The sequence below is a fragment of the Durio zibethinus genome, chromosome 11 (genome assembly GCF_047325235.1).
Source record: "Durio zibethinus cultivar Kanyao isolate XHJ-2024 chromosome 11, ASM4732523v1, whole genome shotgun sequence".
Classification (NCBI taxonomy): Eukaryota; Viridiplantae; Streptophyta; class Magnoliopsida; order Malvales; family Malvaceae; genus Durio; species Durio zibethinus.
Window position 1 is genome coordinate 24,575,943 of NC_143172.1, and position 23,212 is coordinate 24,599,154.

The 23,212-nt window shown below is 29.8% G+C and overlaps 3 protein-coding genes across 4 annotated transcripts; 1 reads left to right on the top strand and 2 right to left on the bottom strand.

Moving 5' to 3' along the window:
- Window positions 1–2,950: 2,950 nt before the first annotated feature.
- LOC111289656 (HNH endonuclease domain-containing protein) lies at window positions 2,951–8,887 on the bottom strand. 2 transcript variants are annotated; one of them, XM_022880885.2, is made up of 4 exons: window positions 8,752–8,887; window positions 6,811–7,137; window positions 6,247–6,369; window positions 2,951–3,333 (listed from the first exon to the last, which is right to left on the bottom strand). In XM_022880885.2, exons 2-4 carry the CDS (start codon window positions 7,049–7,051, stop codon window positions 3,176–3,178), a joined length of 522 nt encoding a protein of 173 aa, XP_022736620.2. In that variant the 5' UTR covers window positions 7,052–7,137; window positions 8,752–8,887; the 3' UTR covers window positions 2,951–3,175. The 2 variants fall into 2 exon arrangements, with proteins under 2 accessions (XP_022736620.2, XP_089624506.1); XM_089768380.1 differs by lacking the exon at window positions 8,752–8,887 and having other exon boundaries at window positions 6,811–7,212.
- Window position 8,888: 1 nt separating this feature from the next.
- On the bottom strand, window positions 8,889–11,101 carry LOC111289657 (eukaryotic translation initiation factor 5A-like). The gene is made up of 5 exons (XM_022880886.2): window positions 10,915–11,101; window positions 10,252–10,374; window positions 10,073–10,129; window positions 9,908–9,982; window positions 8,889–9,255 (listed from the first exon to the last, which is right to left on the bottom strand). Exons 1-5 carry the CDS (start codon window positions 11,032–11,034, stop codon window positions 9,154–9,156), a joined length of 477 nt encoding a protein of 158 aa, XP_022736621.1. The 5' UTR covers window positions 11,035–11,101; the 3' UTR covers window positions 8,889–9,153.
- Window positions 11,102–13,179: 2,078 nt separating this feature from the next.
- Window positions 13,180–15,478, top strand: LOC111291048 (uncharacterized). The gene is made up of 2 exons (XM_089768818.1): window positions 13,180–14,491; window positions 14,722–15,478. The coding sequence occupies exons 1-2, from the start codon at window positions 13,285–13,287 to the stop codon at window positions 15,162–15,164; spliced, it is 1,650 nt and encodes a 549-aa protein (XP_089624944.1). The 5' UTR covers window positions 13,180–13,284; the 3' UTR covers window positions 15,165–15,478.
- The last annotated feature ends 7,734 nt before the right edge of the window (window positions 15,479–23,212 follow it).

Sequence of the window (23,212 nt, forward strand, 5' to 3'; positions counted from 1 at the left end):
AAAAATTAATATTAACTTTTTATTCTTTTTATAAATTTGCATGTGAGATGTTTCATCACTTCTTCTGTACTCTCGTATTAAGACATAATTGCTGCCTCCCATTATCTGATCAAATCCATCACATGGTACAAAAAGCATTCATTTGCACCCATGCGCAAAAAAAGAAAAAGGGTAATTATTCAAACCTTTCACTGTGACATGGATCATTTTCTTTTTCCCATTTTGTTTTTATCCTGATCTGTTGCTCTGAGGGAAGAACATCAAACAATTAATGTTTCTTTTAAGACATTTTAATCAACTTCTAGGCATGGTTTTTAATGGACAATTTCATGTTAGGTAAATGTACTAAACTATAATTAAAAATTAAACAAAGAAATAAAAAAGAATCCAAAGAAATTAGCCTTTTTAATTAGAACTTACAAACAATACTGTAAACCCTTAATTAAATTCTTATTGTTGCTCAACAGGATGTATTTGATTGGAAAGAAAGCTTATCCAACTAACATTCAAGGAGTGGGTTGTTTTGTTCTCTCTTAAACCTACTGTAAATGTGTATTCTCAAACAAGTTATGTAAACTTCGTTTGGTTGATACTATTGATTTTTGTTTTTAGTTAATTTTTAATTTTCTTTTTTACTAAAAAGACAAAAAAAAAAAAAAATCAACTGAAGCCTGAAGAGATAAAAATTGGTTTGAGATTTTTTTTTTGCCACAAACAAGCTATGAAACATGGATATTTTTGAATATCTTGTATACTTGTGTTCAACATTTTTATGCTTATGATACATTAAAATACTTGTTGAATTTGACTGAATATAACTAAAAAAAAAAAAAAAATCACGTGAACAAAGATATAATATGTTCTTTCATTATCATATCTATTATTTAATTTTTTCACAAAGATAATTATCATTTAAAATCAACCTAATATATATCATATATTTTTAATTGATAATTATGATATATATAAAATATTTTTTTATTATCATATTTTATCTTAATCATAATTTTAAAAAAATAATTATATTATCGTATTTATATTATATCATATCATATTGTATTCATAGCATGTATCCTATCTATACTTCATAGCAAACCAAGGTTTTAAAATCAAAGATGCTAATCGATGTGGTTGGTTTGTGTTTAATTCTTTGTCTGGAGGACCAGCTGGTTTAAGAACACTCTTTAATATGCACTTGGTTGCAAGTGGGACATAGCTTCATTCAAAAAAAAAAAAAATTCCACCAAAAGTAGCAAACCAAATTGAATATTTACAGGTTATTTTGATTTCAATGAAGGAAGAGAAAGAAAGAAAGAGTGATGAATGGGATAAGTCAAAGGTAGGTCTAGTGGTGTCATTATCCAAATCATTGCACAACAGCCTTACTCTATGAAAAGATCAACATTTCCTTACCCATTTTCCCATCCCCCTTCTTCTTAATGTTTAGTTTGGTGATGGCATTTATATTATGGGAGAATCTATACACTTGGAGCTCTTCCTAGCCATACAAGACAAATGGTAGCCTACATATCATTAAGAAAAACTATAGGTTAAAATGTTAAAAAAACTTGTAAAATACTGCTGAATTAAAATTAAAAAGTTATTTAAATTTTTAAATTTTTATTGAACGAAAATTAATCAATCATGAGTTTAGTTAAATGAAAATAAATATTTAACTATTTGATTGATTGAAAATAAATACTTAATTGTCCATTTCAAAGTAGTTATTGAAAATGCTATACCTTCTACAAAGAAGGAAAAAAAAAAGGTTTAGACAACGAAATTTAAGGGTAGATTTCTCTATCACTCTTATCATCTTACTCCACTATGATTTGGTCAATACATGTGAAGGAGTTAGATTTTGTTTGCCAGCTTGAGCTGTTCTTATTATTGTTAATCATTACTTATAAAATTTTCAACCCTCAAATGGGAATTTTTTTAAAAAAATTGACATGAACTTAGAGAATAAACTCTCTTTATACATATATATATATTTATAAAAGAAATCGTAATGTAAGGAAAAAAAAAGAATTGTAAGTACTTAAAATTGATTCTTAAATTTATCGAATATTTTTTTAAAAGTGATTACATAAAATAACGAAACTAAACTCCATATTTCTTTGTCATTGTATTTTATTAATCAAAGTTGAAAGGATTAGTGAAGACTGAAGAGTCTGAGGCGACCACCGCCTGCTGAGACTTTTGTTGGTGTGGTTGGTTGAAGTGGGCAGCCTACCTTTTCCATCCACTCACACACAATTCTTTCTTTTTTTTCCATGAGAATTGAGACAGCATCCTATAAACAAGTTATGTTAGCTGATATCGAATAAACTATGAACCATGGGTCAACTTTTTCTACTAATCTTGTTTTAATTTGTTTATGTCATGTACTGGGAGCTAAGTATGACTTTCTAGAGCTCTTCTGGAAGGAAAGTGTAAAGAATATGTTTTTTTAAGCTTTTCAGTGGAAAATTTTTGGAACATCCTGTCAAATTAATTGACGTTTTTCGGGCATTCACTTGGGCAGATGCATGTCCTTTTCAAAGATCTAACAAACGAAGCAGTGGCAGAAGCAGCCTCGAGCTGACGTTTGAGGCTTCAAGACTCCAACTGATGAACCCAAAAACAGAGGAGAACAAAGGGTTCAGACTTCAGAGTATTCTGTTGGCCGAGTCATTGCCATATCCCCCACGTTATCAGGGCTACAAGACGATTTTGGTAACATACCATGTTTATCGTATAACTTGAGCAGCAAGGCGTCGAAAAAATGGTTCAATGAGCTCAATCTCTTATTCCATTTTTCCTGTTCTTTTCTCTCTTTTTCCAAGTCAACACAAAGGTGTCATCAACACTTCAATTAGACCCCATTGCGCGTTAGAAATATGAAATATGGAAGCACAATTCAACCCACCTTTTACAAAGCAACATTCGTGCGAAATACACAAAGAAATGGACATGAAAATGACATCTTATTGCATCAAAGTATCATCAGGGATCTGATACACATGCTCAATTAGTGGCCCCAATGATTTTGGGGAGATTCAATTCCGGATATCACTCCTATCAAATGAACATGCTCTCAGCATCCAGCACAAGATCAGAAATGCAGAATCAAAAGCATGTAGCTTAAAATCTTCCAAATACTCCAGCATCTATGAATAATAACCCTTGCTTGCTATACAGATTCTTTATCAAATGGCAATTTGCAAGCAGCCAAGTCGTCTTTTGACTTGTATTTTCCAAGCATTTCAGCAACGGTTTTGCAACGACACTGATTACCAGGCCGAATTACATCCCCATAAACAGCCATTTCTATAATGTCAAGCTCCTTATCTACAAGTTGTTAAAAGTACATTTGATTTAGGAAATACTTCAAAACTGAAATGATAAATTTCATACAAAAATTAGAGATATGAAACCACCATGTAACAAAATGATTATTTGAAGAAAATTTTCAATAGATGGTAAGGCAAGAGCTGTCTATTTTATGCCTAAGGAAAGAAAGGATGGGATGTTCGAAGCACATAAGCTGAGGCAAACCAGAATGGTGAACAGGCTAGAGGTCATAGTTGGTTTGGATCAAAATATACCAACTCGCCAGATCAATGTTAAAAGTACATTCCCGGTAAACATAAACCAATAGGTACAATTTACCATTACAGCTACCAATGAGGGGGACCTATCTACTTTTTACTGCAACCACAAAAACAGCAAATTAATGGTTTGTTGTGAAATATATCTCTGAGAACTAAGACATATGCACCCTTGCTAGTTAAAATAACATTTTTAGCCTTTTAAAACGAGTTAATGTATTTTAATAGGATGCTTCTTGATTTTACCTACAACAAAATTAAAGGAACCAAAGTTTCAACTGTTAAATTTTTGTTATATTAAATTTTTACTTAGGTTATCTCCAACATTAACATTGTGATCAAGAAGTTCTCAACTTGCAGAAGTGCACCAGAATTCTAGTCCTACAGAACGAAAAAACAATCATCCATATGGATACCATCATCAATGGTTGATGGATAGTTGCATGCATACAGGGCTGCTTATGAACAATGGCTGTGATGATTCGGCAAAAGTTTGATGATCAGCGATGGCAAAAGAAGGTATTTGAAATCCATTAAGAGTAGTAAGGAACTTATAATGAACCAGTGCCAGCAGTTTATCCTCCTTCATCACGATTCACAACCACAAGTCAGTGGAGAGGATAGTCAAAGAGCAAAGGAATGTTTTGTAAACCTGTAACTAAACCAATCAGAAATGAAAAAGCTTTCCTAGAATTTTAAAAATAAAGATTATTCTCAGAACACTAATATTTCCAAAGGTAACTTCTTGTTTTCAGAGGTTTCTACCTACATTTGCTACCTGAAAACCAGTTTTTACAGGAAGGGACCAGATTGGGCAGTTCAACCATGCCTTCACCAGCTTGGACCAATATATCATCCCTGAAGCAATAAAAATTGGTCTAAACCGTTCAAACGGCTTAACCAGGCTAATAGCAGTTAAGCTGCTTTTCCTATTATTTGTTACACCTAAATTGGTTTTAAACCACTTAAAACCATGTACTTTCTAGCTTAAAGTTCTAAATTCCACTTCCATCGCCCAAAAAATAGAATCCAAGCTGCTACATATCCACTTCAAGCTCACAAATTCTCTTTTCCTGATTAGTCCTATATAAATAATTCCATACTTCTTCTCTTCTTGTCTTTTCTAATTGAGTAATATCAATTGGCTAGTTGCCACTTGCCAATACCCAGCCATGCATCCAACCAACTCTGCACAACAGTCTTGTTAATGCTTGGTTCCAGTTAGAATTTCAAGTTTGTCTCTTTGGATTTTAGCATTTTTTAACTCATTTTTCGTTAAAAAGCTTGAATTTAGTTCAAGAACAATAGTTCTGATTCTTTATTGTACTTTCCAAATCTGTGAGATATGGCTCAGATCAAGTTCTTGAAGTTATTTGAAAGGCAGCTTTAGTTTTGAATTGTCAAGTTGTTGCCGTTTCTATTAGAGAAAAAAAAAAAGACATTGCATGTACTTCAAGAGAGCCTCTGTTTAGGTGCACTGGTCAAGGAAATTTTTCTGAAAATTGTTGTAATGCTGTGTATGTGAAGCTTGAATGCTTGAACTTTGAAGGTGCGCCAGTGGCGACAAGAGTGACTGGTTCTCTTCCTTGTGAAAACTTTGACAGCAAAAACTACAATGAGTTCAACAAGTTGAACAGGGACGTGCCCTTTAAGGACAGAAACAGAATATTGACCAATCATGCCCTAATTCCCCGAAGTCCTCAAACTCCAAAATACCCATGTATTAATCTAATTTTCTAAAGCAATATGATCCTCAAAAGGAAAGTTTCATTAGAAGGGCGTGAGAGAAAAAACTTAATACCTGCCTGCTTGGGCAGATTTTGACCCATTGGGCAGCCCCATGTAAAGGAAAAGCACAAAGATTTAGAAGTTCTTTCCTGACAAGAAGGGAAAGGAGAAAAGGGAGGAAGAGAGGGAGGGGGGGGGGGGGGGGGGAGGGGGCGTTTATAAGGTTATATGTATTGGGTTGTCAAATATGACATATTTGTTAAACCAGCCTTGCAAGTTCTAGTTAAACACATCATGCCAGAGAACGTACCTACAAAAACATGTATATTTGCCTGTTGAATGCTAAGTCACCTCAAAAGCAATTTTTGCAAGAGATCTATGACATTACAAACAAGAGACAACCAGAGAGACAGAAATCCCTGACCTGACTCAATTTCCCTGAATTAGAATAATGCTAGGACCAAAGATGATCTTTCTAGTTAGCTGTCTCTGTCCCATATCATCGTCTTACTTTGCCAGAAATCTGTTGTTTATAATCCTTCAGATTGTGTTAATAACATCATAAGAAATGGACTTTGTGTTTAAAATCCCTCTGATCCCTCTAAAATGATCAACAGATTACCAGGGACTTTTATGCCTTACCAATTGATCAAAAGCTGGCAACTTCTGCAAATAATAGTGATGGATTTTTGAACCAGAAATATTTTAAAATTCTTTTAAACTTAAATTCAACATTATTCCCGTTGAACACAAAACAAATGAAAACAAAGTGAACCAAATGGCAAGTTAGAGGTCCCTTGTTGAACCTCTTGGCAAACTATGAAACTAGTAACTCAGTAATAAAAATAAACAAAGATATACAAGCATTCACATAGCAAAATCTTTAGATTAAACTGAAAAGACAAGTGAATTAAGGCAAACATACCAGTAAACTGGACCTCGCAAGAATAACCTTTCAATTGGGTATTATCCACATGTTCTTTGTTTGATTTAAGCCTATTCACCCTACTTTGAAGAATTTGACAATTTTCTGCTACGGACTCGCCACCTATTAACGCATAACACAAGTAAACCACCATAAGTCACACAAATCACCTGTAGCTGCTAATGAAAAATATACTTAACTGCATTCAAATGACACGTTTTAAAGCAAATTTAAAGAAGGCCTACAATTTTAAAATTTTCCCAATACTCTACCGTCTACTGGTTTTCAAAAATGAAAATTTGTACTCAATTTAGCTACAATTTCCAATTAGTCTCGCTAGAGCACCCATATCCATTTTCTCAGGCAACAGGCGGAATAACGCATTATCAAAGAAAGCATCAAATAGAACCAAAATCCCAAAATAAGTCGACCCAAAATCAACCGAGCTCACACTGATACTACCCTACGAAACCCCATTAGAATATCCAACTAAATCAGCTAAACTTTATTGGAGCAAATGGGTTATGTCAAGAGATATAGAGAGAGAGAAAGTAGAAGAGAGACCTTTGGAGTAGGGAATGATATGGTCGTACTCAAAGCAGAGGCAACCTTGGCAGTTGCAGAAACGCTTGCAGACGATGTTGCCAGCAGCGTCTTTGCGCCATCTCTCAGGATGACGACCAGGCACTGTTTCAGCATTGTTCCAGCACTTGATCTTTGCCTTTGAGTCGAAGAATCTTGGCCTCTCTTCTTCTTCATTGCTACTACGAGAACGACGAGGCGAAGAAGAGGAAGAATAACCCATACTTTTCTATTCTGAATCTGTATTTTGGAGTTTCAGTTCTCCGCTGGTTTGTCCGCTTGGCCGACAATGCCCCCCTCTCACCTGCTCTGCTTTTTCACATGTTATGAGAATAATGTCTTAAGCCCGACCCGAGCTTCAAATATTTTGTTCTAAATCCGATTGCCCATAATTTTGTTCAAAATCTAAATAAACAGTGCTTACAATTTTTTTTTAAACATTGTTTGATTAAGATTTACATATTTTAGTCTAATTATTTTATTTAGATAAAATAAATCTGAAAATTCTTGTTTTCGTGATAACTTCAAAGAGATTTGAACAAACAAACACTTAAAATTTGAAGATGAAATTTAGAAAGGTTAAAACTCAAAAAGGCTATCATATTGTATTTTTACACTTTTCTTATATGGACTGAGAGGATTTTTTTTTTTTTTTTTGGTATACTAGTATATAACTAATTGAAAAGGATTAATTTCCATAAAAAAATTTATATTTTTTAATTATTAATTTTAAAAAATTAAAAAGATAAAATTAATTCTTTTTCACTTAACACTTTATTTTTGGATTTATTAAAATCAATAACGTTTTTAAATTTATTACAATCAATGATAAAATAAATATAAAATATTTTAATTTTACACTGATAAAATTAATATCTCCACATAACTAACTATTATATTATAATTAATTAATTTTAATTCAAAATTATATACAATTCATCAAAATTTTTTATGAAATACATTGATAAATCCTTACATAATTTTGAATTACAATTAAATAATATAAAATTATTCATATAATTTTGAATTACAATTGAATATATAAAATTATAAATTATAATAAATAAAATGATGTCATGCATTAAGACAGTTGTTTTTTTTTTTCTCACATTTTTGTAATTTTGAACTTAATTTTAAATCCATTTTGCATAATAATTGTGATTTATTAATAAACATAATCATAATGCCACTCCGAACTCGCTTCCTAATAGAACCGTTAAAACGCATAAAAAAATAAAAAAAGGTCCAACTTACGAGGTCAAACAACCGAACCTAAATTAACCCAAATTCTAATAAAACTTAAAATTTGAACATCCCAAAAGTCTACTCCAAAATGAAATTGATTTAACTCAACAATTTAAACTTGAAATCACCGAATACAAACATTCAAAGTATTAATCCCCGTATTCGAATCCAAAATGATCTAAATCCAAAACAATCCGAATTCTCTTAAACCATAATGATAAGATCTAAAATCATATTTAATACACATAATTATAATAAGATAAAATAAAATAATATTATGAATAAAATTAAATTAAATAATATAATCTTATTTTTTATTTAATGTATGCAAATAGTAAAATAAGATTATTTATTTATTTATTAAAATTATTATTTCTTAAAATTTATATAATTTAAATTATTGATATAATTTTTAAAAGTATAATTAAAAATGAAAGTTTAATCCTATAAATTAAAAATAATCCTCTCTTAGTCCACTAAGAGAGGATTAAATTATCCTATGCTAAGAGAAATATTAATCCTCTTTGCAATCACTATTTCTTTCTTTAGATACAAATCAAACATAACATAAACTAAATCAAACATAACATAAACTGATTATCATCATCTATTAATAATTCTATACATCAAATATGACCTAAATCCAAAACCCAAGAGACATCCTCGAGTAAGCCTTACCTGGTCAACTTACAAGTTTTCTAAAGATTTTCATTCTATCTCCCTTCTTCGTGGAGGATATATATTAATTGTTTTCTAAGATCATCTAGTCCCTAATTGGCGACTTCTGCTTCTTCCCATTCAGAATTCTCCTGCTCTATCACCAAGCTTGCAATTAAATTTTATAATTGAAAAATAATAGCATACAATAAAATTTCAAAAGATGAAAACCAAGAGCAAAGCCTTGACAGCATAAACGGTAAGCCATAGCACAACAAAGAAACTAGTAATGGTGTTTTTTCGTATCCAAACCAAACATAACAACTCATCCAAAGTCCAAACAGCATCTATACCTAGACAAGTCTTGGATAACCAAGTCTTTCCATTTAAAATTGCAATAACAGTCTGCAAATCAATTTCAAACTACTTGGGACCAATGTCCTTGAGAGCGCAGATCTGCTCCTCCCCCATTGCAGACATAACAGACACAACCAGGTCTTTCCCCTCGGCAAAACCATCCTTGATCTGCAGTCACCAAAAGATATCATTAGCAGCAATCCCACATGAGGATGCAGAGACATGAATGCAAAATATAACTATTATCATGATGATACAGAAATGTGACCATTTCATGGTTTAAACAGGTACCAATCATATGTAACAACATCACATCAGGTATTAATCATGAGAAATGCAAACATATAAACACACAGTAAAATGAGATGCAAAGTTGAGTAACATCAGAATTAAAATAAGAACAAACACTTTCAGCTTGTTTAAACATGCCAAAAGGACTATATTTTTCCCATTGGAATATGGGATTCAATTAGGATGCAGACATCAAGAGGCTGGAAATCAAAAGAAGACACTTTGAAATCTTGCTTTTATCAAAACTCCTAGAAATGAATAAAACATAAACCTCTCATGCACAATATTAACCTCCCTTTCTTATTTGTTAGAAGAAAAAGATAAGGCAGCAATGCATGCTGCCACTGGAGCCCCTCAACACAAGGGTGATGTGGCCAAAGGGACCCAATCGTACCAGTCAAACTTAGATGGTGCAAAAAGGCTTTGCTTCTTGTTTTCAGAATTCAAATCAGTAAATTAAATAACAATAAAGGCTACTCAATAGCAGAAGCACCATATATCAGACATAAATAAGAAATAGTTAATTGACCTGCTTCACCAAGTTCTCATCAGTTGGGAGCCTCAGATCATCCTTAGTGTCTCCACTTTCAGTCAGCAAACTCAGCTGAAATATTTAACTAGTTAAGAAGAAAAACATGCAGATACATAAAACATCAAGTAAAAAGAACTGGCAGTCAGTAGCAAATGAACTTACAAATCCATCCTCAGAAATGTCAATTAACTGGTAGTCAGTACGGTTGACATGCGGAACCTATTAAAACAGAAACAGAAACAGAAACATTCATTAACACCAATGCAATTACATGACAGATTAACAGTTAAACCGAGAATGATAAACAATAACGATTTATGAAATAAGTTACTATTTCATACATCACAGTTGTGGGAAGAGGGAACAATATCTTCCAGCTTCTTGGCAGTGAAGATGTCAATTCCAACAAAGTGACACTTAGCATGGCCATGCTTCCCAGTCTTGGAAGTGGAAACTTCAACAACCTGGTGCACGACATAAAAACAGCAATCAAGTTAGCCAAAATTGCAAATCAGTTTACACCCAAATCTAAATAGAAACCATAGGGTCCAAATCAACAGTCAACCCATCAAACACTAATTGATCACATGCCAATAAACATCAACAGCTTGGTCATAATGTGAAGATTCATAAAAAAACAACCTAATTTCTTAATACTAAAGGCTCCGGATTGTTTATTTTTATTACTTTTTCCAGTTTGTTTTGGCTTCATCAAAAGTTAGTATAAAGCTAAAGATAAATATTAAAAAAGTAAAGGCTTATTCGAATCTTAATTCTTTTGATTTTTCAATCAAAATCAAACGAAATATATAGATTTCAATAATTAAATTATTAAAATTTATTTAAAAAACCAACAGATCTGGACCATCAAAATCTCAGCTAGAAATTATAAACAAATCAAAATACTAAATCAAAAAAGATCAATCAGAGTTCAATTTCAGTATAATATCAAACAGATCTTTCAAAAAATAAACAAACAAATTCCAACATTCAAAAGAGGGGACCTTGCAGGGACGGTTTTTGATGACGATGTAGCCGTTCTTGCGGATGGTACCAGCCTGCTGAGGGTAGGTCTTGGAGGCGCCAGCGTCAGAGGATTCGAAATGATGCTCCTCGTCCGACATGTCCGTATTTCAAGTTCTCCTTTTTCTTTTTCTGTGTGTTTGGTAAAGGCAGAAAATGGGGCGGAGCAGATGGGGGAAATAAAAGTTTTTATTTATATGTTTAATTTTTGGTATTAGGGTTTTTTCCATTATTATTGGTCCGAGTGATGCGTGGGTCCTCTGGGGTCCTTTTTTGGCCGTTGATTTTAGGAGGTGATGGGTGATGGATGGATGGATTTTTTGGATAGACAATGAGGATCAGGAATATCCTGCGTGCTTTAAAAACGACACCTTTGAACTGGGCTTGAGCTGGATTGGACCCACATCTCCTAATTTTTCTTACGAACAGATAATCAGACCCAAACCCAAATTATTGATCGTTGAGTGAGACTCTGACAGTGATAAGTCTAACAAACAATTGTTAAGAAAATATGACGACATGATCATCCTACCACATCAAATTTATTCCTATTTGATTTGTATTAAATGTATATAAAATATAAAAATTATTATATTATAATTTATATTGATATATTAACCATAAAATATATTTTATTTTTATTAAAATTTTAAATGGTATTATTTTTATGTTGTATTTGAAATTGTAGAGTCAAAAACCAAAGGATAAAAAGCATTCTTGACATGAAATGTAATGCTTTACTGCAGCTAAACTATAATTTTTTTTTTTACAGATTTATTTTAGTTTTCATTTTTTAAAACAATTTACATAAAATTTCATCTTTGTTGGTACACCTAACATGAATAAAAAGAGATGAAAGAAAAAATATTGTACATGGTCATCAATTTGCCTAATGATATATATTGTTTACTTCGGTTGATCATAATTATAGTCATTTAAAATTACTTTAGAATAATTAAAAATCAGCATAAAAATTAATTTTTTTATATGAAAAAAGTCATAATGCAAGAATAAGAGAAATGAATCAAGAAGTTGGTATTTAAAATTTAATCAATATTAAAATATGATTATATGAATGAATCGAATTAAGTTTTAAGTTAAAAAAGTAATTGTTAAAATTGATTTTAAAATAATTAACATTTTAAAATTTTCTTTAAACAATTTGTGCAGCAGCAATACGAAGTTTGAAAGAATAATTTAAAAACTAAATTAATATTCATATGTAAAAGAAAAATTATCCTATAAAAATATCTATGAAAATTAATAAGAACATATATAATATTTGGACAAAAAATAAATAAATGACAACCATGTTAGTTCGCCTGCATGAGAAATTCATGGTTAGTGTTTAAACAACATGAGGAAAAGTTGACGAAATGCCCGCCAAATTCCTAAAAGAAACCGTTTTCAACGAAATTTTAAAACATAGAAGAAGAGAAGGAAACAGAATTATGCTTTTGTCGATCTCGATCGTTCCAAGGAAGTTTGAGAATGAATCCATGTCGGCAACATTAAGCTGTTTCAACTGAGACAAAAATCGTTGACATTGTTTTCCCCGACAAAAGTCTTAGTGAACAATGTTTTGTTCTATGAAACTTCGGTGTTTCCTTTGCATATTCCCTGGCAATTCAGTTTGCAGCAATTCCAGGTACTTCCTTCCTATGCTTCTTTTTGTCTTCCAATGTTTTGCAATCGGAAATTGTTGGAAAAGTGTTCATTTTACTGATTCTTTTGCAGTTCAGATTGGTTAGGGTTTGATTGATTTGCCTTCTGAAATATGCATGCCTTTGATCAACTTTAAGTAAGCTAAATCTACGGTTGTTTTAGCCTTTAGTTTTCAAAACAACAAATAAATTTGAAACCAGGTTGGCATAATTGATTGGAGAATGACCATGGCAAAGTTCTTCTAAGGAATGAAAGCTTCCAAATAAAAGCATATTTTTCTAAGAACCCAGAACTTAGCTCAGTTATGCATCCACCTTAAGAAGTGCCATCCAGTAGGTTTGATATTGAAATCTCCTGCAACTCTTTCCCCTATTCCTGATGTTGCGGCCTCCTTTGTTAAAAAAATTATAGTTGTCTACCAAAGTATTTATTCATATTTGATGACCAAGGGCATGACACGTGTTTCGGAATTCTAGTTTTCGTCATGTGAATCCTAATGCCAAATTACTATACTTTGTTTGCTGCTTTAGATTCTTCATACAGTCAAGTTATGAATACAAGTGAGACATGGTACCATGCTTCAATTTGTTCAATGTGATTTGAATTTCTTTCAGTCAACTTTCAGTGTTTTACTGGTTTGCAGTATTGTGCTTGGAACACTTCTGAGCATTTCTCAAAGGGAAAATATGGATGAGATTGATACCAAACCTATTGAACCTGTTCAAGTTGCACTATCTTTGTTTGGCAAAAAAATTGATCAGTTGAAACACCGGTCAACCAGCAGCAATGTAAGATTTTTGTTCGCTGGAGTCTATCAGATAATGAACTCTTGTCAATGCACATGCAACGTTACTAAAGCTTCTGATCACGGCCATTTGGCCCATTTTTATGTCTTCCCTTTTTTCTTTTGTCAGTCAGATGTGGAAAAAAAGAAAGATATTGAAGGCCTAGAAAAGGAATTGGCCAACTACAAGCTGCAAATAGAAGCAAAGGACTCTGCATACATGCAGGCTCTTCTTCAACTAGAACACTACAAGAAAACAACAGTAGAATTTTCTGTCCTACTAAAGAACTCTGAGCTCGAGAGAGATAGATATAGAGACGAATGCAATGAAGTCAAGAATTGGATAGATAAGTTTGAATCCAAGATGAAAGGGATGGTAGATCGGTTGTCTGAAACTGCGAAGATCTGCGTGCAGCTTTCGCATGTTTTAAATGAGTTGAAGGTTACACAAGCTGATCTACTTAAAATGGAAACTGAACTTGCTTCTGCAAAAGATCCGGAGCTCAAGGCAATGACACAAGCAGAACTGATGGAAACCTCTGCTAACATGGAAAAGGAAAAGTCAGAAGAGCTTTTAGGCCGCATCTCGGGGCTTCATGATGCTGTTCTTATTTCAAAGCTTGCTGCCACTGAAGCTGAGAAAGATAAGTGCAGAATTGTATCTGAGAAAGATGTTGAGATGGAGTCATTGAAGGCAATAGCATTTCAAACACAAGAAGAGATAGAAGGTCTGAGAAAACAATTGGAAACAACAGAAGAACTTGAGAATCAGCTCCTGACCAGGTCCGCATATATTGATTCATTACAGGCAAAATTTGAGCGGGTAACCAATGTACTTGGTTCAATGGGGAATGCTGCTTCGGATGGTGGGATTGATCTGAACCAAATAAAACAAGACTTGGAGTTCAAGGAAAGAAAGATATCAGATCAAGCATTTTATATCAAAGCATTGGAAACGGAACTGAATCGATTAAAACTTGAACTGAAAAAAGCTAATCAAGAGGCACAGAACCTGAAATGCAACGTTGAAGGTCTTAAAAGTGATTTAGAGAAGCTAGTAATTGAGATGGATGAAGTTAGGGAAAGAGAGAATGAAGCACAAGTCGAAATAGCGATGTTAAAGATTGAGCTTCATAAAGGGAGGTCAAAAATCGCAGCTGAAGAAAGAGCTCAAAGTGCTAATCAGGGCTGTATCTTGCTGTTCAGCAGCTAGCTGTCGAAGTAGAAGAAGCCAAGAAGGAAAATCAGAAGTTGAAACAAGAAGTGGAAGCTGAAGAATATTACAACTCCACCTTCAGTCATCAAGATGAGATTGAGAAGTCACCTCAAGGTACACTATTTTCACATATTGATGATCAAAGAGATAAGTGTGTTGACCATATAACAATTTCAATCAAGGAATACAACTCCTTGATCCGAAAAGCTGAGAAGGCAGATGAAATATCAAAGTCTCTAGTAGAAGATTCTGAACAGTTAACCACAAAGTCAGAAAATAAGAATGAAGTTGAAGTTTTGAAGAAGGAATTGGAGGTTGCAATGGTGAAAATTGGGTTATTTAGGAACCGGGCAGATCAAGCTGCCACGAGGGCGGAGGCAGCAGAGAAAGCCAAAGCAACCCTAGAGGATCAGCTGAGGTTGTGGCAAGACCAAAAGCAGAGGAGAAAATCTGCTTTAGCTGCCATGAGGGAGGAGTCTGCACCTAAACAATTCAGTACTCCCACCATTGAAAAGTCACCTACAACATTTCTGCCACCGGGTAAAGTTCTTAACTTGAAATTCTAGTATAAGAAAATTTTCAGAAACTTGGTTTGATTATAATAGTTCTGAGTGCCAAACTATATCCAAGCCTGAGCTGGAAATTTGAAGACTGAAATGATCATATTGGTCTATTTGCATGAAAGATCTTATATCCATAATGATAAAGTTGTGTTGAATTGTGATGTAATTGGTTTGCATAAGGCTGTAGAAATGCATTACAAAATAGTCATGTAAGAATTTATGTAGGAAAGGACCATTTCCAAGTTATGTAAATTTTGACCATCTTGAAAATTATGCTCCAATTATCAATACAAAACAAGGCAAAAACAAGACCAGAACCCAATGCAATGAGCCCAAAATTTGGCAGGCCTGCTTTCTCACTCCAATGATGGGCATAATGTTGTCAAAGTATTACAACTGCAGCTCATATTTGGATCAAGTTATTTCACCGTAGACGAGAAAATCAGGCTCTTTAGTCGAAGCCCATTCCATTGCTTCATGCTAAAATTCTTGGAAAAATACTAAATACCATGTACTTACTCTTTATTACTTACCATTTGATCTGACTCAAAAATGATCAGAACCTGAATCCATCTATTTGCAACTTCTAGTTACCGAACCATATTTGATTGTTTAGCTTGTTGAATGAGTTAAGCTTTTGATCCTAATATTTGATATAGATATCTATAATTAAATTAATTATTATTATATCGTATAAATTTGTGAACTTATTGCTAGACATTAATTTATGAGTCATCATTAATATTTTTTATTTAAGTATGATTAATTACTTTATTAAATTTATCACATTTAAAGAGGAATCTTAAGATTGATTCAGATATTTTTAAATGTTAAATTCTAGTCACGAAATTAAAGTTTAAGTTTAAAAGTATAATTATACATTAGAAATATTATAACACTCTCATAATGTTTATTCGAAATATAGTATCAAAATGATTTTAAATTATTCAAACTTTAAAACATATTTATAATTTACAAAATAATTTTAGTATTAGAATTTTTTTACTCTAATATATTAGTAATAATTTAATAATATTTTTTCATCTCAAAAATATTTAAAAAACTATTTGTCACATTTTGAAAAAGTTTCGTCATCGGATTCATTTAGTTTTACTTGTAAAAGTAAATTTTTATAAATTTGGTTTTATAATAAAAAATATCATCTAATAAGTTAATAAGATTTTATATTAAAAATTATCCTCCATATATTAATTAGTAGGATTTAAAAAAAAAATATATTATTTTATTTTATTTTTTTCAAACTTGATTTAAAAAAAAATTATAAGGTTTTCTAATATATTGGTAAAATTTTATTTTGAAAATAAAATAATGGTTCTCCAATATGTTAGTAAGATTTTTTTTTTAAAATTATTATTATTAAAAATTTTTAAATTTATAAGTTTTTGTAATATGTTAGTAAAATTTTATTTTTTAAAAGGATAATCATCTAATATGTGGATAAGGCTTTTTACTTAAATATATTTTTATAAAAAAATTTAAGTAAATAAATAAATAAATAAAACAAGTAAATAAAATAAACATATAAAATAAAAGTAAAAAACAAAGATACCTGAAATTGGCTTAGCTTGGCGTGAAGAAATGGCTAAGCTTTAGACACAAAAGCGGTTAAAAACGACGCGACTTGAGGCTCTTGGAGACACGACTTGACTTTCAGCCAAAAGGGATGCAGGTTAGTTGCACGAGTTGCAATCGGGTTGGGTCGTCAATATGAAAAAGCACATGGATCATACCTTTATAGATGTTCAAAACGACATCGTTTGGGTGAAGAATAAAAGGACCGAAACCTCTTTTATTTCCTTAAAAACCACCTGCTCGTTACTCTCTCTACAATATTTTCCCTTGCTTCTCTCTACAACTCTAAATGACAACCCAAAAAACAATAAAGATAATAAAAAATCCACGAAAATCCTAGATTTCGACCATCAGATTGGTCAAAAAATCATAAAAAATTTCAATAATTTCCCCTAAAAAACCCAGAAATCGAAGAACCAAACTCAAAAATTTCATAATCAAAATGAATCCAAAACCGTAAATGAGCAAAAAATTTGAAAAAAAACATTTGATATATTTGTTGTATACTTTTTTCTTATAGTTTTTCTGTCTTTTTTTTTATGAGTTTTAGCATGATTTATAAGGTTTTTTTACAAAAATTTAAGATTTATTATCAAATATCAAATTTGCCGTTGAATAAATTCGATTGAAAATATTACTTATTCTTAAGATTTTAATCTCACTTAATTGTGGTTAATGATTTTCTAATAGTGTTTCCAATTTTAAGCAACCTTGATTTTTAAATTGAACTTCAAAAAATTTTCTGATTTCATTTCCTCTTTTTCTTTTTTTTTTTTAATTTAATTTTTATTAAGATAGTAAAAAACAAAACAAAAATTCAATTATAAAGTGGGCTCAAAGCCCAAATACCAAACGGAACCCTATGCTGGGCTTAAAGCCCAAAATTAGTTAAAGGCCACACCAATTTAAATATCCAATAGGCATTTCAAAAGTTTGAAAAATCTAAATCAAAACTGAATTACGAGTCTTGAATGAAAATGAGATATTTACAATTATTATTTAATAGTAATAATTATAAAATTTATATGTATTTTCATAGACCAATCTTGTGTTGTATCACATCTAATTTTAAATGTGAAAAGAATGGTAGACTATTTTTTTTTTCTTAGAGTTTCATGTTTCTCATCTTTGCCTTTGTTTGATTAGTGATGTTTGATCAAAATTCACAATTTAATTTAATTAATTTATATAATATTTTTTAAAATTAAATATTTTTTTTTCTATCTCAAACTACGAACTATACTAAAGAAAAAGTCACACTTGATTACTCAATTTTTTCTAGGTCTTTGCTCCCAAATTTCAAAAGCAATGAAGTCGCTGCTATCTACGAAGCAAAGGCGACACCATCATATAAATTGCAACCAAAATTTCCTAAAGTTCATGCGGATTCTCTCATCAAGCAATGCCAATGTTCTTTTACGGCCAAATTAGTTCCAAATGACTTGTCAAAGTTTTAATCAAATCTATTTCTTTGACGTAGAAAATTATGGCTATGATCCTTGATTATAAACGACTTACTTCAACAATCATGACTAAACTTAATTAAACAAACTTAATTAGTCGTTGGCTAAATCTTTATTAAACAAAAATGTTTAATTTGAAATTTTTTATTAAAAATTTATAAATATTAAAATTTAAAATTATTTTTTAAATGTAATATACAAATTAAATTAAATTTCAAATTTAAAAATTACAAAATGAAAAAAAAAAATCGACAGAATCACGATGCATTTAACTCATTTTGCCCAAAATTTGTGGCAATGCATTTTATACGTTTTTTTAAATTCAAAGATGAGTAAATTAAAACAATTCAGAGGATACATTCATTTATCATGTATCCAAATGCGAGAATTCAACTTTTTTATCGGTACATGACGCAGTTTGATTTGATGTCTTCTAGTCTTTTTCTCAAAAGTCATTCTTACTAGCAGAATCATGAAGAAAGGACGCCGCAGGGAATCTAAAATTAGAAAGGGTGGGTTTTTTTTTTTTTTTCTTTTAAAGTGAAATTAGATGGTCAATTTTTTTGGCTAGAATTCCGTACCCCACGTGTGATTGCCAAGGTTCAAAGTGGAACTCTCTCTTGTCCATATTGTATAACATCTCTAGAAGTAGACTCTGAGGCTGGTGGGCCTGCGTCTGCTTCGTTGCAACGAAACAGTTTAGTTTGATTGATCACAAGTAACTAAACATTTTGCGTATTTTCGATATTACGATATATATATAATAATTTATGAGATATTATTTATTTTATAAAAATTATTTATAAATTAAAAATAATATAAATATTTATATTTTAAATTTAATTTTAATGCATAATTAATGTAAGATTTATAATTTTTCTCAAGAACTACGAAACTTTTGAGTTATTTAAAATTGTTATGCATAAAAAGTAAGTTTTAAGTTCCAACCAATACATTATCATGATTTGTCTAATGTCTATAATTATATGATTTAGAGGTAGCTTGAAATGGGTTTAGATTTAATTTAACATTATTGTTTGAAAATAATTTTTACATTTAAAAATAAATATTGACTTAATTTTAATATTAAATAATAAAATATATGATTTTTCAATTTAAAAACATGATTTACAAAACTTAAATAAAAAAATTTTCTTAAAAGATGTTTTAATAAAAAAATTTTATATTATTTCATATTTTTAATATTTTGTTTTTATACATATTTTTTAGATATTTTAATTACTTATATTATTTTTATAGCAATATTATATATTTAAAATTTTTAGTTATTTTATTCTATTTTTCAAACACGTTTTTCTCAACCCAAATTTTATTTTTCAACAAAAACAATAATATTAAACTAACCTCTAATGCCGTTTTAGAAGGTTGATGCGGTGAGATGGATTCTCTGCCGTGACTCGTACTCTCAAATGAGACTTTGAAGAAAAAAATAGAAAGTTATATTTCTCTCATTTTGTGTACGAGCAATTGGGAAATTACAAAAATGGATTTTTTTTTTTTATAATTTCCTTCCAACTCATAATCACTGGTCATTTTAATTTACTTCCACGCTTTTCTTATTTTACCCTCTTAATCTGTGAGAAAAAATATATATAGATATATAATTTTGAAAAAAAAAAAACAATTACAAAGAGGAAAAAATAGATTAATCTGTTGTTGTCTAGCAATAATTAAACTGTTATAATTTGAAACTTCAATAGGATTTTTTCTAACTATATATCGGCATAGAAATTTGTTCAAAGACTGGAGTTATTTCAAAAAATAAACCACTTTCATCTCTCTAATTTCAATAATTTAATTGGTTTAATATTGCGACATAAGATTTTTTACATAAAAAAATTATAATTTAAAAATAAAAAATTACGAGTGACTATCAAAATTTTATTTTAAAATAATTATATAAATTAAATGAATTAAAATTAAAATTTTTTAATAAAGAATTATAAAATAGATCTTCCCTTTCGTGAAAGAAGCCAAATATGACCAAAATACTTCAGCCCCTTATTATTTGTGAACTAATCTTATAAAAATTCAACAGTTTCCATAGTGTGGAAGCAAAGGAAACCCGTGATTATTTATAATAATGAAAAAAATAATTTTTATTTAGTGTGAATGAGAGATTGGAAATTTTTTTTTCTTTTTGAGAATTTTAATTTATCTTTATTTTTTTAAATTTAATTATATATTTAATTAAAAAATATTATACACCTAAACTCTATTAAACTCATAACTATTCAAAAAATAATCGGATTAAAAATTTAATTAGGCAAATAGAATGAAGGATTTTTGTTGATTTAAAATTTGAAAGGTCCAAAGTCAATGTCTCTACACGTGCTCACATGATGTGACTTCTCTATTAGTATATCGTTTTTTTGTTTCTTTTAAAAGTATTTTATATAGAAAATTTTATGTGCATTTGGTGGACTCGTCTGTACAAAAGCATTGTTCACATGCCAAATGGAGACATAATGTGGAATGGCACGAGTGTTCGCTGACTAAGATTATTTAATTAAACATAATTTAATCAAATTAATCAGCTTGAATATTGACTAAATCACACTATATATATAAATTATAGTTTAATCTCACCTCAAATTTCGAATTTTAACTTTCTAATATTGAATCAATAGTTTGAATATATAAGAAGGCTTTAATTTAAAAAAAAATTGTTCCTTATAAGATCTAATCAAGTCATGAGTAGTTAATTGTTAATTGTTATTAATAAAATATTAAAATTTTAATATAAGTGATTAAAATTCAATTTTTAATTAAAAATGAAGTATAAAGTGTTAATCTATATAAATTCATTAATTTTATGAATTAGTATTTGATAAATTATTATTGTAAATTTTTTATTTTACATACAATATTAAAGGATTGATACATGTTTTATTTTTATTTTTTAAATATATCTTAAAAATATGTATGACATTTTTAATATCGTTCATAAAATTTAAAATTTTCATTGTTAATTTATTTAATAATTTCTCTAATTTTATCAAGTGTACAATAAGGAGGTGGCTAGCAGTGATAAAGCCACCCAACCACACTGTTTAATGTTTATCCCCATACCCATCAAATCTTATGCTAGCAATTAACAAAATGCTTGACCAAACAAAGCCTTCGGCTGACATTGATTTTCTTAGCCTTCGTTTGGATTTAATCGATACGATGTAATTGAATTTAAATATTAATTTTATTGAAATTTATTTAATATAATTTTTTTAATCATAATTATAATTATTTTTATTATTATTTATAATTTTATCAAAATTAATTTTATCATTTATTTAAATAAAACTTTAATTATGCAAAAGGGATAATTGTTTGTATGAAAAAAAATATTTATTTATTTATTTATTTTGGGGTGATGGAACACTTTCTTTGCCTTAAGGTCAAATCCATTAATATTTCTTATATTTCTTAAATATAAGGTTGCCATTTGTCGTTTCATAATTTTCTTCTTCATCTTCCTCCAGCCCTAGGCTCCTATATTTGAACAAAACTTACTAATTTACAATACATTTTTATAAAAAATAAATTATCTCATTTAGAATTTTAAATTTTATAAACAAAGTTAGAGATAGTAAACATATTTTTCAAGTATATTAAATAAATTAAATTAAAAAATCAGATGTGTAACAATTTTTTAATTTTATTTATAAAAAATAAAAAAATTACACTATCAATATTTCACAAATCCTAAGAAAATTAATTAATTGGCAACACATTTATATAAAAAAAAATTTATCTCATTCCCCATATGTAAATGTTTTAAATTTTATAAATAGAGTTAATAAAATAATACATATCTCTTAAAATATATTTAAAAAATTTTCAAAATATTAATTTTACTTAAAAAATTAAAAAATTATACTTTTAATGTATCAAAATACTACTCTCTCTATCATTCTATATCAACCTCCCTAAAGGTAGTTGAGTCAGATTTTGCAATTTAGGTACGTAAGCCATTAAAAAGGTCAAAGGGTTTTTGGAGGTGCAATAAATTTTGACGGCCAATCGTCTTTTTCACCTGTTAATATCAAAGGCAATAATCAATATTAAAATTTGAGAATGCTAGCTAGTAGCTTGTGGTGGGCCTGGTGGCTACCATTTGTCTACATTTCTTGTGACAATTATTATTATTATTATATTTTTTTTTTTACAAAGTATGAATGATGAATATTCCGTCTCATAAATCTTGTCTATTACTTTCTAAGAATCAGACATGCAAAATCTTTCTATCACCAATTAATAAGTCTAAAAATTATGTCATGCATAGATAAAAAAAAAATCAAATTAAATAATGTGAAATGTAAATATTTGAAGTTCACCTTCTTAGTAGGACCATTCTTTTTATTTGGTTTAATTAAATTAAATTAATTAATTCAAGGTGACTTTGTCTAAGCAGCCAAAATTGTCTTTGCTATTCATGATTTGGAAAATTTTACTGAGATCGATTTTTCTTATAGAGTACAAATGATTCGATATAGACAAATTTCAGCTAGATCAATCAATGGTGGCATTCAAATTCTTTTGAGTCAGCTATTTTATTTGAAAGATTTTTAATTTTAATTCTTTTTTAACATGGTCAAGAGTATCGCTGATTTTATTTGAATTTAATCTTTTTTCCAAGGTTTATATCTCGTTTTGATATGAATAATTAAGATTATATTTATAAAGTGTTATTTACAATGACCAAATTTTGATCGACAAAGAAAGATGATTATTTTTTTAATTCTTGTATAATAATCCTATTGATTGAAATTTATTCATTTATTCAATCCATCTCTTAAAATTTTGATTAAACAAAAAAAAAAAGTTATTTGGGAGGGGATAGGGGAGGAAAAAAAATTAGCACACAAATTGCACATCCACAAATCTAGATAACATATTTTTGGATTGCATATTCCATATAACAGTTCTACATGCATTTTGCCTTGCATAATTTTTTTTTTTGGTTAAATGATTATC